This window comes from Babylonia areolata, chromosome 6 (genome assembly GCF_041734735.1).
Source record: "Babylonia areolata isolate BAREFJ2019XMU chromosome 6, ASM4173473v1, whole genome shotgun sequence".
NCBI lineage: Eukaryota > Metazoa > Mollusca > Gastropoda > Neogastropoda > Buccinidae > Babylonia > Babylonia areolata.
Window position 1 is genome coordinate 43,229,787 of NC_134881.1, and position 17,301 is coordinate 43,247,087.

General features: G+C 40.5%; 1 protein-coding gene across 1 annotated transcript in view; it reads left to right on the plus strand.

Annotated features, from left to right (window-relative positions):
* The window catches only part of LOC143283047 (RING finger protein 17-like), a 127,438-nt gene that overhangs the window by 47,958 nt on the left and 62,179 nt on the right, over positions 1 to 17,301 (plus strand). Inside the window, exons 21-22 of the mRNA XM_076589052.1 lie at positions 385 to 491; positions 3,344 to 3,452. Of these exons, the coding sequence (XP_076445167.1) occupies positions 385 to 491; positions 3,344 to 3,452 (216 nt within the window). The remainder of the gene's footprint in view (positions 1 to 384; positions 492 to 3,343; positions 3,453 to 17,301) is intronic.

The window sequence follows — 17,301 nt, forward strand, 5'->3', positions numbered from 1 at the left end:
TGTGTGTGTGTGTACTGAGCACTGTGTGAGGTGTGGTGTGTGTGTACTGAGCACTGTGTGAGGGGTGGTGTGTGTGTACTGAGCACTGTGTGAGGGGTGGTGTGTGTGTACTGAGCGCTGTGTGAGGTGTGGTGTGTGTGTACTGAGCACTGTGTGAGGGGTGGTGTGTGTGTGTGTACTGAGCACTGTGTGAGGGGTGGTGTGTGTGTACTGAGCACTGTGTGAGGTGTGGTGTGTGTGTACTGAGCACTGTGTGAGGTGTGGTGTGTGTGTGTGTGTACTGAGCACTGTGTGAGGGGTGGTGTGTGTGTACTGAGCACTGTGTGAGGGGTGGTGTGTGTGTACTGAGCACTGTGTGAGGGGTGGTGTGCTGACTGTGGACAGGGAGCAGGGCAAGGCAGGACTACATCCCCCTGGCCAGGGCCCAGGATGGACAGGTGATGGACGTCATCGTCAGCCACATGGACTCTCCCTCCCTCTTCTTTGTTCAGGTGAGACACTGCTGCCCTAGAGCACACCTGGGGTACCGTTCAGGGAGACTGGCCCAAGACAGGCCAGAGTGGAGGTGTTTATTTGCCGCCATACATGCTAGACGGTATAAAAGGCAATAAGTTAGTAAGTAAGTAAGTACTGCTCCCACAGGCACACACAGTAAGACTGTAGGTCTGGAGGTGCCTGATGAGAGAGAAAGAAGACAAGAGAGAGTTGTTGGGGGTTGGGTGAGAGGATGCAAAACAAAAAGAAAAGTGAGGCAGAGGCAGGTATGTCTGTCTCTGGTTGTCCCTGTTCAGTGTATCTCTACATTTAATTGCAGGAAAATTCAGGTCAAAGCTTCTCCTCTGTTACTGGTCACCACATTACCCAGTACTGATGCATGCAGGGCAGATGGTGCTCATTAACTCTCTCCATACGAACGGCGAAAGAGACGATGTTAACAGCGTTTCATCCCAATTACCATCATCAGAATATTGCAAGCGGAACGCTCTTATACTGAAGAGGTGAATGTTGACAAAGAATACCACAGTTCTGACGACGGAAACTAAAGGTTGGGTCATTCAGACACCCACTGGACATCCGAGGGGTCTGTGTAGAGGAGAAGAGAGGACTGGCCGTACTGAGTGAGTTAACCTTGGCTGGTAACTCATCTCAGTCAGTGAAGGGAAACACTAAATGCAAACCTCCACATGGGGAAGGCTTTGTGAGTCAACTCTGAAAAAAAAAGATCTGGAGCCGGAATTCCTAAGGGAGTTCATGGCTGTATATATTAATGATCTGGCAACTGCAGCGATGGTGCTTGAAGCACGTGTATTAGCTTCTGCCCTTCCATTGGATTGCTTCAGCAATGTGAAAAGGGGTGACCTGCAGAATACTAGCTGATGTAAGTGAGGATGATGGTAACATTGTGCTACTTTTGACACCAGAACAAACCAGCACCATGCCACATGAACAGGGAAAGAAGTTACAATGACTGACTGCAACGGAACAGATATGAGAGAAAACTTCAGGGGGAAAGCTTCACTCAGGATTAAATTGTGCCCATTCGTCTTGTACAGCTGAAATAATGAAGTGTGTGGTAGATGAAATATAGGGGAAGATAGGAGGGGGAAAGCAATTGAGGTGAAGAATTTGATTAGAAAGCATGGCTTCTGTTGCAGAAAACAAAGACAAATATTATTGTGTTGTTTTTGAAAAGGACAATAGTTGTCTCCCTTTACACCCAAGTATGTGTTGTTTCCATTTGCCTTCAGTAAAATAGAGACAAGTTTGTCTTTGAATATCGCAGTGGAAGTCAAAGGTTCTTAAAGGTTTGATAAAGGTTGATATATTTTGGAATAATTTTACATTGTGGCTGCTGCAGATAGAAAATGTAACTTGATTAATTAACAGAAAAATGAAGACAGCTGGAATACAAATGTTTGAATCTTTTAAAAACAAAATAGGATTCTTTGGTTGCATTTATTCTCTAAAAACACTTGGCTAAAATTTGTTGAATTCATTCTTCTATTAAAACATCCCTGTAAGATTTATTGCTTTTATTCTTCTCTGTAAACATTCTTCTAAAATTGATTGCATTTTTTCTTCTCATATACATTCCTCTAAAATCGGTTGCATCTGTTTTTCTCCACAAACATACCTCTAAAACTGGTGACATTTATTCTTCTTTATGAACATCCCTCTAAAACTACCGGTAGTTGCATTTATTCTTCTCCATAAACACCCCACTAAAACTGTTTGCATTTTTTCTTCTTTATAAACATCTCACTAAAACTGTTTGCATTAATCTTCTTTGTAAACATAGCACTAAAACTGGTTTTATTATTTTTCTCCACAAACATCCTTCTAAAACTAGTTACATTAATTCTTCTCAGCAAACATCCTTGTAAAACTAGTTGCATATATTCTTCTTTATAAACATCCCACTGAAACTGTTTGCATTAATTCTTCTCTATCAACATCTACAAAAATTGGTTGCATTTATTCTTCTGTATAAACATCCCTTTAAAAAAAACTGTTTCCATTTATTCTTTATAAACATCCAACTAAAAGTAGTTGCATTTATTCTTCTCTATGAACATCCCTCTAAAACTAGTTGCATTTATTCTTCTCCATGAAAAAAATCCCTCTAAAACTAGTTGCATTTATTCTTCTCCATGAAAAAAATCCCTCTAAAACTAGTTGCATTCATTCTTCTCCATGAAAAAAATCCCTCTAAAACTGGTTGCATTCATTCTTCTCCATGAAAAAAATCCCTCTAAAACTGGTTGCATTCATTCTTCTCCATGAAAAAAATCCCTCTAAAACTGGTTGCATTCATTCTTATCCATGAACATCCCACTAAAACTGTTTGCATTTTATTCTTCTCCATAAACATTCCTCTAAGACTAGTTGCATTTATTCTTCTTTGTAAACATCCCCGTAAAACTAATTGCATTTTTTCTTCTCCAGGAACATCCCACTGTTTGCATTTATTCTTCTCTGTCAACATCCACTAAAATTGGTTGCGTTTATTCTTCTCTATAAACATCCCTCTAAAATGGGCTGTATTTATTCTTCTCTGTAAAAATCCCTCTAATACTGGTTGCATTTATTCTTCTCTATGAACATACCCCTAAAACTGATTGCATTTATTCTTCTCTAAAAACATATTGCTGTAATTCACTGCAATTATTCTTTTCTATAAACATCCCACTAAAACTGGTTGCATTTATTCTTCTCTGTGAACATCCACTAAATTATTTTGCATTTACTCTTATTAAAGATAAAAAAGAAGGAAGTGTGTAAGAATGGCAGAAGAATGAGAAATGTAGGGGCACTTCAGTGACATGGGTGTGTGGGTGAACAGGTCTATGAGAAGAGCACTGCCAAATACATCGAACGACTGGCTGACGAGATGCAGGGCGTCTACTCTGGGGACAGTGGTCAGCGCTACACCATCTTCTGCCCCAAGGACGGTGAGTGAGTGTGTGTGTATGTGTGTGTATTTTTGTATTTATTTATTTTTCCCCAAGGATTGTGAGTGTGTGTGTGTGTGTTTGTATATGTCTATGTATGTGAGTGTGTGTGTGTGTGTCTTTGTAAATTACTGTGTATGTGAGTATGTGTGTGTGTGTGTTTGTCTATGTGTGTGTATTTTTGTATTATTCATTTTGACCCAAGAACGGTGTGTCTGTGTGAGTGTGTGTCTTTGTATATCTTTGTGTTTGTGTTTTTGTATATGTATAATTATCTATTCATTCTGTCCCAAGGAAGATGAGTGTGTGTGTATGTGAGCGTGTTTGTGTCTTTGTAAATTTCTGTGTGTGAGTGTGGTGTGTGTCTTTGTAAATCAGTGTGTGTGTGTGAGTGTATGCGTGTGTGCTCATCAGCATGCCTATGTGCATGTATATGTGTGTACGAATGTTTTTGATTGGGCTTATTATTATAGTCATCAGTTGTCAAGCATGATGTTTTCATGCATGGACAACTGCTGCTATAGCTGCTTCTTCTTCTTCTTTCTCTTCTTCTTTTGCATTTTTTGGCTGCTTCTTCCATGTTCACTTGTATGTTCAAGGGTTTTTTGGGGTTTTTTTGGTTTACATGTATGACTGTTTTGGGGTTGTCATGAACAGATACATTTTCTTAAACAGTCTCTGGCTTACTGTTGCACTCCGTATTCAGTATGAAATTGCTTGGTCTGCTTTTCAGAAATTGTGAAAGAACTCTTCCTTCATACATGTCAGTCTGTCATGCTCAAGAAGAGAATTGACTAGAAACCCCCACCCAACCCAGTTCTAACTCTCAGACAACACAAACTCATACTAAAAGAGAAAAAAGATCAATATATATTTATTCATTGATACACGATAATCAAACAACTGATGTGCAGAAGGGGTTCAGTCAACCATTAGGCAAAAGGCATAAGGGGTTCAGTCAACATTAGAAACGCTAATCACAACAATAACAGAGACAAGCAGATGATGAGTAAATCGACAGATATTTTAAAGCACTGATGAACACAAAACAAATACAGAATTAACTGATTACAACAACAACAACAACAACAACAGTTTGTCTTTAGAGAATGTACTTGTGTGTGCACTCAAGGCATTTTAAGAGAAACTGAAGTACTCTGATGTGAAGCACAGGAAGAGAGAAGGTAAGACTTGGAAGATGAAGACTGAAGAACAACAGTGATGATGAGGCTAGGGGAACAAAAGCAAACAACAGTAATGAAGAGAAGAGGGGAGTGGGAAGATAGCAGATAACAGTGCACTGGAGCACCAAAGCTGCAAGGCCAACACAGGCTGAGGGGCAGTGGCAAAGGAAATGGGACTGCCAACTGGGTACTACTACCCTGGCACTCAAGACAGACAGAAAGGCGACACACAACCAGCAGAGCAGGGTTCTACTACCCTGGCACTCAAGACAGACAGAAAGGCGACACACAACCAGCAGAGCAGGGTTCTACTACCCTGGCACTCAAGACAGACAGAAAGGCGACACACAACCAGCAGAGCAGGGTTCTACTACCCTGGCACTCAAGACAGACAGAAAGGCGACACACAACCAGCAGAGCAGGGTTCTACTACCCTGGCACTCAAGACAGACAGAAAGACGACACACAACCAGCAGAGCAGGGTTCTACTACCCTGGCACTCAATACAGACAGAAAGACGACACACAACCAGCAGAGCAGGGTTCTACTACCCTGGCACTCAAGACAGACAGAAAGGCGACACACAACCAGCAGAGCAGGGTTCTACTACCCTGGCACTCAAGACAGACAGAAAGACGACACACAACCAGCAGAGCAGGGTACCGCTGCACTGATACTGGAACAATACAAATAGACAACACACGTCCAGCAGGGTACTAGTGCACTGATGCTGGAACAATACAAACAACAACACACGTCCAGCAGGGTACAATAGCACTAATCCTGGAACAATACAAACAACACACGTCCTGCAGGGTACTATTGCACTAATGCTGGAACAATGCAAACAACACATGTCCTGCAGGGTACTATTTCACTGATGCTGGAACAATGCAAACAACACATGTCCTGCAGGGTACTATTTCACTGATGCTGGAACAACACAAACAACACACGTCCTGCAGGGTATTATTGCACTGATGCTGGAACAATGCAAACAACACATGTCCTGCAGGGTACTATTTCACTGATGCTGGAACAACACAAACAACACACGTCCTGCAGGGTACTATTGCACTGATGCTGGAACAATGCAAACAACACATGTCCTTCAGGGTACTATTGCACTGATGCTGGAACAATGCAAACAACACATGTCCTGCAGGGTACTATTGCACTGATGCTGGAACAGTGCAAACAGACAACACACGTCCAGCAGGATACGACTACACTGATGCTGGAACTTTACAGACAACACATGTCTAGCAGGGTACTTCTACATTGATGCTGGAACAATACAGACAACACATATCCAGCTGAGTGCTCCTACATTGATGCTGGAACTTTACAGACAACGCACGTCCAGCAGGGTGCTACTGCACTGATGCTGGAACAATACAGACAACACATGCCCAGCAGAGTACTACTGCACTGATGCTGGAACATTACAAACAGACAACACATGTCTGGCAGAGTACTACTGCACTGATGCTGGAACATTACAAACAGACAACACATGTCTGGCAGAGTACTACTGCACTGATGCTGGAACAATACACCTCCAGCTGGGTACAACTGCACTGATGCTGGAACAATACATATAGACAACACCTGTCCAACAGGGTACTACTGCACTGATGCTGGAACAATACAGACAGCACATGTCTAGCAGGGTACTACTATACTGATGCTGGAACAATACAAACGGACAAGTCTAGCAGGGTACTACTACCCTGATAGCTGGAGCACACTGAAACACAGGACCATGGCCACCAGGAGGAAAATACAGTCCTCACATGAGGGTGCCAACTGGTCAAACAGCCCCCAATGGCCAAACTCAGACAGGCTTGACCTTACTCTTGAAAGCTGCACAAGTAAAGCCACATAAGGGTTTCACTAACTGGACAGAGTGACTTGAATCTTGTTCAACAGTTGTCGTGACAACACTAACATAAAAGAAGCACTCCACAATTGATATAAAAATGTTAGACTGGGAGCTTCTCCACACTATCCAGCCCAGTGGTGTAGGTGAATGAGGAAGGGTTTGCACACCAAAAAAAAAAAAAAAAGACCTACTGAGAATGCCATGAGTTGTGGCACAATCACTTTTCCAGTGCATAAACCTTCATGCTGTCTAAGATGCCCATGTGAAAACCCCACTGATAAAATTGAAAACTGGTGGTCAGTACAGAATACAGAATACTTTCTTATCGCTAATTAGAGAAATGTTATTTTAGTTTTCTGTATGCAGTTCTCTTCCTGTTCATTCTAGAAATTCACTGTCCTTGATTTATTTCACAACTGAAATCAAAACTTAACTTTTCCACTTGGCGTTTGAAGCTGTTCGAAAAATCATTGTGTGTCACCTGCTTAAGTCTGTGGGTGTATTTGAGAAAGTACAACAATCCCCATAGTTCTTACTTTTTTTCTCTTTTTTTTTTAATACGCGTGTACACAGCAATGTGGAAAGATGGTAGGTGGGTTTGCAATAAATCCGTTGTAAATTTGTAAAATTGTGTTGACGAATCATAACTCGACTGTAGATGTTAACCTGTTCACTGCCAGGGAAACATAACTACTGCTGCAGGGCGTCTGCTTGGGAATATTCGGTGAAAATGGGTATAAATTAACAAAAACTTATACAGGGTACTGGTTTATTTGGTCAAAAGAACTTAATGTCATTGTTTTTTTTGGGGGGGTTTTCTGAAAGGAAATTGACCAGGCCTTCAATTGAAAGCACCTTTGAAATTATGGGATGTTCAGATTTGTGCAGGTTGAACAACAAAGTATATTTTAGCTATGTCATTTATATTTCTTGATAATAAAACATAGCTATTTCATTGTGATTTTTTTTTCACCAAAAACTAATTAACAATTTAAACAAGCATGCAAGCAAAGAAAACCCACCAAACGAAATTTTAGTACCAAAGATATTGTTACTGAACTAAAATAGCAGTCAAAACTATCAAGACTATAAACATTTTCAGAATTCCAAAATGTGTGATATCATGGAAAGACCCTAATCCTCCTCTCTTCCCCTCCCTCTCCCACTCCACTTTCTGTCTTTGGTGTGACTGTAATGTTTTTGTGGTACTCGCCTTTTCCCTTTCCCACTTATCTGATCATGCCGCCCCAATCCCCCAAACCCCCACTGCACACGAAGCATTTCAACATTTTCAGGCTCATGATATACCACTGTATGTGTCAAACTTGGGAGAGCCAGTGTTTATGGTAAAATCTGGGTCATCATATCCTCACTGTGATTGCCTGGTCGACCAAGGTTGCTAGTTCAGTAGTTGTATCTGCTGTGTGTGTGTGTGCTAGTTTGCTTTGCTCAATGACTGGGCTGACAGTTGGTCACTGCTTTGAGCCACAGATCAATACAATACAATACAATACAATACAGTAGAACTTTATTCATCCATTTGGAAATTAAATTGTGCATCCACAGGCTCGTCGCTCACCATTCACAATATCTCAGCCATCAGCCAAGTCCAGCACCCCAGCAACATGACAAATGTTTGACAAAAGATAATACAGCAATGCATAAAGCTAAATACACACAAGCAAGTAACACAACACAGCAGGCACATTTCCCACACACACACCTAAGTCCCCTTACCCTCCAAAACAAAACATACACACACACACACTTTGTAAAATAGCATGAATATAAAGAAACAATATCAGAACAAGAAATGCTTCTATAAAATCATTATGAATTACAAACATGTAAAACATCAGCATCAGTATTGTAAAACTCGTGACTCGCAATTGCCAGTAAAAACATTTGAAAAGGTATACAATAACTAAGATATCCACTCATTCATATAAGTGCACCAGTTTTACCAAAAACACACACACACTCTCTTTCTCTCACATACACACACACACTCTCTCTCTCTCTCTCTCACACACAAACACACACACTTACACCGCGCATGCATAACAGCAAATAAATGGCACCAATGGTTATGTCAGTAATGTGTGTGCTGCCTGTCAAGGTTGTATGTTCAGATTACTGTTCGGTACTGTTGGGATAAAAGAACAGTTGTAGTGTGTTGTTCTTGCACGGGGTGCTCGAAACCTACCGCTTCTGTCAACCCGTTTGCTGTTGAAGTCCGAGAAAAGTGGGTGAGTTTCGTCATCTAAAATTGAGTAAAATCTACCTGCCATCTTTTTTCGGTAAACGTCGTCAAAATTATCGTGTTTCCTGCCCACCACCCCACTTTTTAAATAAGTTTGTCAAATCGGTCTTTGTCTTGTTTGGTCACGTTACCGCCCCAGCACACTGAACCATAAAACAAAACGCTAGAAACAACAGAGCAATAAAACATTTGTAGTATCTGGTTGCATACATTAAAAGATCCTAATTTCCTGAGACAGTACAATCGACTGTTTACTTTCTTCACAAGTGCATTTGAATTTTCATTCCATGATAATTTGTTGTCCAGAATTACCCCAAGGTACTTGTAAATATTAACCTGTTCAACAGCCTCTCCCTTGATGACAATTTCATTAGTTCTGGGTTTCATCTTCTTGAAATCAATAAGTTCTTTAGTTTTGTTGACATTTAACTGTGGGTAGTTAGCATCGCACCAAGTGGTAAAATTGTCGATTTCCTGTCTTTACTCTGTCTCTTTGTCATCAGTTAAAAGTCCTGTGAGAGCTGAATCGTCAGCGAACTTGACGAGTGGACAGGATTCTGTGCCACTTCTACAGTCAGCTGTATACAAAGTAAAAAGGAAAGGTGACAGCACTCTACCCTGGGGTGCACCAGTGTTAGTGCATAAAATACTGGAGACAGAGTCTTTGATTTTAACAAATTGGGGTCCGTGAAAACAGTCGGAGAGTCAACTGTCATCTGTAAAAGCTTCTTAGCTAAAAGGTGGGGCTGAATAGTATTAAAAGCACTCGGGAAGTCAAAAAAACATCAAACAGATATATGTACCAGGCTTGTCTAAATGTTCATACATCTTATTCAACATAAACAACAAAGCATCATCAACATTTCTGTTCTTCTGTATGCAAATTGTAATGGGTCGAAAAAATATTTCAATAATCCCTGGAAGTGAATCAGAACTACCCTCTCAAATATTTTCATTACAGCAGTTGTTAGAGCCACAGGGCAGAGTTCGCTCATGCACTTAACTGGTGTTTTCTTGGGGACAGGAACGACACAAGATGTTTTCCAAATGGAGGGAATCTTACTCTGGTTCAGAGACTGATTAAAGATTACAGGTAAAATTTCATAAAGTCGTTCTGCACAGTGACTGACAGTGATCGTTTTGACACCATCCAGCCCAGCTGCTTTGTTCTTTTTTATCCTCTTTAATTGTTTGAGAACATCATCCTCAGAGACAACTATTCTCTCCCCTAGTTGGTCTGAGGGAATCTTGATCAGGAAATCAGTCAGCTCTTTTCTATCGTCACTGAAATCATGACAGTCAAAACGTGCATAAAATGCATTCAGTTTGTCTGCTTCCTCAGCTGAACAAGTCGTTACTGATTCCGTTTCTCCCTTTCTAGCTTTGTACCCACTCATCAAATTCAACCCTTCCCAAACCCCTTTCATCTCATTACCAATTAATTTAGCTTCTGTTTTGTGTTTGTACTCTTCTTTGCCATTCTTTAATTCTATTTTCAAATTTTTCTGAACCCCTTTCAGTTCATCCTTGTCTTTGTTAAAAAATGCTTTTTTCTTCATATTAGGTGTTGTTTTAATCTTTTTGGTAACCCATTGTTTGTTATTTGGGAAAATTTTTATTTTTTTACTTGGAATGACAGAGTCCTCACAAAATTTAATGTATTCTGTCATAATATCTGTCAATTCACACACGTCTTTTGCTGCATCCACAAACACATTCCAGTCTGTGCAATCAATACAGCCCCTCAGCATCTCAACAGCGTCAACAGACCAATCGCGAACTGTTCTCGTCACAGGCGCTTGCTGTTTAACAAGGGGTCTGTAGCATGGTAACATGTGCACCAAGTTGTGATCATATCCTCCAAAGGGTGGCAGCTGAAGAGATGTGTAAGAGTCCTGCACATTAGAATAAAAATGCCATCTACCATGATGGAAATACACATTTCTTTTGGGTTAGAGAATGGTTATGATGCTATTTCTGTTTCTGGCTGAAGAAAGAATCAGGAAAGTCTAATGATGGGGTTAACCCATTGTGTATGCAATATGGCCAGAACTGCAGTATGACTTGTTAAGGGGGGACACAGCAGTGTAAAAGAGACCAAAATGATGATTTTTCATTTGGGTTTTTGATGGATTTTGATTTTTGAACATCTCTTCTATCATATGCTTAAGTTTTTCCACTGTGAAGATGTCTTTAACAATGAAAAAATTGCCAGTTGTGTGTGCAGTGCGTGCATGTGTGAGTATGCAGAAGTTTTTATATTGATATGCACTTGTATGTATCCTAATTTCTGCTGTATCTGTGTTTGTGTATAATTTCCGATTTATGTCCGTATCTTGTTATGTACCACCACCCCCCCCCCCCCCCCCCCCCCAAATAGCAGGCATCATATTGTTCACTTACACATCTAAAAAAATTAAAACGGCTCCCCTTTTGTTCTTTTCTCCTTGTCCCGCCATTCTTGCCATTTTGGGAAAGAAGTGATCGATGTAAAAAGTTCTAGAAATGTCACATCTAAGATTTTACGTCAACTGTTTGCAAACAATACACAAGGTACAGTTTAGCGGACGGTACAATTTATATCAGCCTTTACCCAACAGTGGTTTCACTGACGGTAAATTCTTGAACGGATTCTAACAGCATGAATGCCAGTGTTTCGGGTTAAAAGGTGAAGGAAATTTTGAAAGGGCTTTCCCCCTTCCACATTGCTGTCGTATCGTTTATTCCTCTATCTCTGACCTTGTCGAGGAATTCTGCTCGACTCATGAATGGAGCACTTTTCCCAAATGGAGTAAGGTGATCTAATTCCGACCGATTTTTCATGGTTCAAAACCCGACCTGCTTTACACAGTCACCTTTTTCATGACAAGCAATGCCGATCAATTCACGGCAGTAGCCCGGGAAATCCTTGTTCAGTTCGCCATTGGAATGAACCGATCATTTTGACCAATGAGAACATCACGGGAACCTGATGGTGACGTAAGAAACAGTGCGTTCTTTAGTTTAACGTCTTTTCACTGTAAGTGATATTAGACGAAACGGTTGATTCGCTGGCTTTGTCTCACATGCCAGTGAATAGAGCATGAGTCTGTGAAGTGATTACGTTATATTTTAGCTGGTTTCAAGGCTATTTTTGTCCAGGCAGTGACGGACAAAATCGGTCGAGGTTAGATCCATTATTTCAATTGGTGGATCTAATTCCGACCAGATCAGATGTGACGTGGACTTTATTTGTGTGTGTTCGTGTGTGTGTGTGTGTTTTGTTTCCAGTGAATACACCCCCTTTCTTAGCTCTCTCTCTCTCTCTCTCTCTCTCTCTATATATATATATATATATATATATATATACATGATGGTAAATTCTTTAACTGATTCTTATGGTATGAAGGCAGACGATTAGGATTTAAAGGTGGCAAAAATTTTGAAAGGGCTTTCCCCCTTCCACGTTGCTAGCAGTATTATGTTTTATTCCCAGATCACTGACCATGTTGAGAAATTCTGCTTGATAATGAATGGAGCTCTTTTCCCAAATAAGTGACATCTAATGGTCCTCAGTTTGATCAAAGGACAACATCACCCTATCAAAATCATTACAATCTCCATGTTCTCTCTGCTCATGTGAACCAGGTATGAATGTCTGGTATGATGGGTTTTAGTGTGTTTGCTTAGAGATCCCCTTAAATGAAAGGCGGAGAAAAACAAAATGAAAGTATCAAAAGTAGAAATGGCCACATTGTTTATAGTTACAATATTACTAATGTTTTTACACACACACACACCGACACACACACTCCTCTCTCTTGCTGCTGCTGCTGTCGGACATCTTGTTGGAGTATCCGGTCTGGGGCTGTTTTTAGGACACTGCACCCTCTGGTGCCCTAACTGGTGGCACTTCGGGCTTAGAGGGTCTTTTCCTGGGAATTAAAGCAGGGCTTGGATTTGGTACTTTTAAGTCTACAATGTGGGGAAAGATCATCCCAAGCATCTTTCGAGCCCATTAAACTTAATGTCTGACTCCGTTCAGTAGTCCATCTCAAAAGTCATGCCCCCCCCCCCCCCCCCCCCCGGCCCCCCTCCCCCCCAAAAAAGGTGTGGAACTCTTCTTCGATATGCAGTGGGGTCCAGTGTTCTCTTACATCATTTATGATGTTATTCTCTTGATCCGACATATACAGTGATTTCACAGATGGTAAATTCTTTTAACTAATTCTAATGGTATAAAGGCCAGTGTTGCGGATGTGAAGGTGATGCAAATTTCGAAAGAGCTTTGCCCCTTCCACATTCCTATTGTATCGCATTTATTCAGAAATTCCTAACCTTGCAGAGAAATTCTGCTCGACTTATGAATGGAGCTCTTTTCCCAAATAAGTGACATCTAATGGTCTTCAATTTTATATCAAAGGACATCTGATCAAAACCATGGACGATCTCCATGTTCTCTCTACCCGTGTGAACTACATATGGATGCTTGATATTATAGTGAGTTTGCGTGTGTTTGATTAGAGACCCTCTTTGTTAAAAGGTAGAGAATAACAAAGTGAAAGTGTCAAAAGCAGAAGTGGCCACATTGTTTATAATAACACTAAACTTTTTTACACACGCACGCACGCACAGACACACACACACACACACACACACACACACACACACACACACGTTTGTTGGAAATAGGAGTGCCAACCCTCACTTGGAACTGTTGGTCTTGTAAGAAATTTAAAAGTTAAATTCTAAATTTTCATGCTTCATTTTATTTTGTGTAAAAGTTATAGTTTCATGTGTGACTCGCTTGTGTAAACAAAGTGAGCCTATGTTTTAACCCAGTGTTCGGTTGTGTGTGTGTGTGTGTGTGTGTGTGTGTGTGTGTGTGGCCGTGGTAAACTTTAACATTGCCATTTTCTCTGGAAATGTCTGTCAATACCAAATTTGGCTCAAACAGTTTTATTTCGTCATGGTTCGTTCCAAAATCCGAAAACTCTAAAAATCGCTTTCCACTGACTTGCTGGAAGGAAGGTTGTGTTTGGTGAGAAGACATGACCTCCGCTTTTCTTGTTCACAATTCAAAGGAAAGAAATACTCATTCTGGACAGAACACTTACAGTGATACCACCTACACCATTGACGTGTTTACTGCATATAAGTATCCGAAAGTAGACCCCGAATTAACTGGAATGAACATAAAATAAAACTTGAATGGATTGTTTCTTTATCAGCCCGTTGTAGACTGGTTCGTGCAGATCTAAAGATCTACCATATGTTGCGATGTGCTTGAAGCGACGGCAACGTCTTCTTTACCGTCGAAATGAAAGATTAATCGAGATATAATGAAACACAACAAGAGAGGCAAGGCCTTCAAGACTCACTTGCGATACACTTAAAAAAAAATCCAAGCTTTTTATGTATTGAGTATAATTTCAAAACGTAATGTTGAAGATGAGAAAGATCAGTTTAAAGCAAATTAACTCCCCTAGCATTAATTACAGAGTAATTTCCTTTTTTACTATCTGCACCAAAACGTTTGCAAAAAAAATAAAACTTCCATGCTTAGCAAAAGAAGTTCCTGTTTGAACAAAAAATGATAAAAATGACTGCTCTAGTTGTTGGGTCAGAATATCAAATCAAAGTGCCAAGTTTAGAGAATACAAAAAATATAAATATAACAGTAAATGCAGTTTGCATATAATTAGGCTTCATTCTTTTTTTTATTTTTATTTATTTTTATTTTTTTGTGCCCATCCCAGAGGTGCAATATTGTTTTAAACAAGATGACTGGAAAGAACTGAATTTTTCCTATTTTTATGCCAAATTTGGTGTCAACTGACAAAGTAGTTGCAGAGAAAATGTTAAAGTTTACCACGGACACACACACACACACACACACACACACACACAGACAACCGAACACCGGGTTAAAACATAGACTCACTTTGTTTACACAAGTAAGTCAAAAAACATGAATAAAATGGCATTATTACGTTCAGTCCAATCATGTCTATTCATCACACAAAGAAGAAAGCAACAGCATTGCTTTAAATATTACGTTTCGTCAAATGACGTCATATGGCTGCAGCAGTGGGGATTAGTGTGCTTGCTTCGAAACTAAACATGCATCCTGCTCCCCTGCCCTTTTTTTCTTTTTTCTTTTTTTCCTCCCAAACTTATTTCACACACACACACACACACACACACACACACACACATATATATATATATATATATATATATATTCATTTATTTGTTATATTTGATATAGATCACTTTTTAAGGATTTAATCTCTTTTTTATTTCCTCCTCATGATTCCTTTACTGGATAAAGCACGAAGCACAAGTGAGTCCTGAGGGCTTTGCCTCTTGTTATTTTTTTTGGTTTTAGTTTATCCTACCAACACAGTAACTGATCATCAGAAGGTCTAGCCATTAATGGAGATTTCAAAAACAGAGTCGTATAATCAGTATAACTATCGTGTTTGATAAGGCTATTATTAAACTTCCTATATGATTTACCTATTTTGATATGACTAGAAGCTAAAGAGCAACAAATCGTAATCTGATTTATGATATAAAGTATGTCCGATATCATTTACTCCAACAAGGAGGCATGAAGAAATATATAACCTATCCAGTCTACAACTAATACCTTGTCTTCTCCAAGTATACTCTTCGGAACTGGGTATCTGTTTCGGGAAAATATCCACTTATTCAAAATCTTATATTAGAAGAGATAACTCATGCCAACCCTCTCTTCCTATTATCAAAATTACCCCCCTTCTTATCTCAACTAATACATGCAACACCGTAAAAATTACTCCCAAGTATAATAGGTCGTGCATACAACAAGACAGGATATAGGTCTAGAAAAAAAAGTCCTCTCCTTTGGAACAGTTGGAGCATACACATTTATATATCAAAAACTAGAATCCTATCAAAACTATGGACGATCTCCATGTTCTCTCTACCCGCGTGAACCACTTATGAATGCCTGGTATAATGGGTTTGTGTGTGTTTGTTTAGAAACCCTCTTAGATAAAAGGCCAAGGAAAACAAAGTGACAGTGTCAAAATCAGAAATGGCCACATTGTTTGTAATAATATAAGGTTTTTACACGCACACGCACACGCACACTCCTCGTCAACTGACTCTGCCTCTAGTTTAATCTAAGTCGGTAGTAACTCACTTGTCCTCTGGCGCTGCCACTTCTGACTCAGCGGGAATGGTCACCTCTGTTGCTACCTCCGCTTCTACCTCCGCTGCCATGACGCCCGTCACCGTCTCCAAAGACCGCTCGTCCTCTGTTAAGGATTCTATAGATTCCTGCTTTCTCTTCTCCTCAGTCGGCCTCAGCACCACCAAACCTGGCTTCTCCCACCCACGGTTGGCGCGTCTGGAGGTTTCATCTGTTTCTCTCTCCTGCTGCTGTTGCTGCTGTCGGACATCGTCTTGTCGGCGTGCCAGGTCTGGGGTTCTGCCTTTAGGACACTGCACTCTCTGGTGTCCTAAGTGGTGGCACTTCAGGCACTTAAGGTCTCTTCCCGTGACTTAAGCAGGGCATGAAACAGGTACTTTAAAGTCTACAGTGTGGGGGAGATCATTCCAAGCATCTTTTAAACCCATTAACCTGAACTGTCTGACTCAGTAGTCCATCTCAAAAGTCACATTCCATTCTGGAACTGAGAACTTTGAAAATCTTCCTTCTAAATAAAATCTGCATAGAATTATTCTTCAGCATCCTGAAGGGACCGGTGGACTCCCACATTATTTAAGTTGCCATTCTGTTAACTGACATATACAGTGGTTTCACTGTTGGTAAATTCTTTAACTGATTCAAATAGTATGAAGGCTGATGTCTTGAATTTAAAGGTGACGAAAATTTTGAAATGGCTTTCCCCATTCCACATCATATCATTTATTCCTCGATCCCTGACCTTGCTGGGAAATTCTGCTCAACTTATGAATGGAGCTCTTATCTTAACTCTCTCCATACGAACAGCGAAAGAGACGACGTTAACAGCGTTTCACCCCAATTACCATCATCAAAATATTGAAAGCGGAAGGCTCTTATACTGAAGACGTGAATGTTGACAAAGAATACCACAATTCAGACGACGGAAGCTAAAGGTTGGGTCATTCAGACACCCACTGGACATCCGAGGGGTCTGTGTAGAGGAGAAGAGAGGACTGGCCGTACTGAGTGAGTTAAATAAGTGACATCTAATGGTCCTCAATGTGACAGCATCTCCCTATCAAAAGAGTACTGTCAAATCTGGCTTCTCCCACCTTCAGTTGGCACGTCTATTGGTTTCATCCTTTTCTCTCCTGCTGCTGCTGCTACTGTTGTCGGACATATTCTTGTCGGCGTGTCAGGTCTGGGGCTCTGCTTTTAGGACACTGTGCTCTCTGGTGCCCTAACTGGGGGCTCTTCAGGTATAGAGGGTCTCTTCCCGTGACATAAAGCTGGGCAAGAAATTGGTATTCTTTAGTCTACAGTGTGGGGGAGATCATTCCAAGCATCTTTGAAACCCA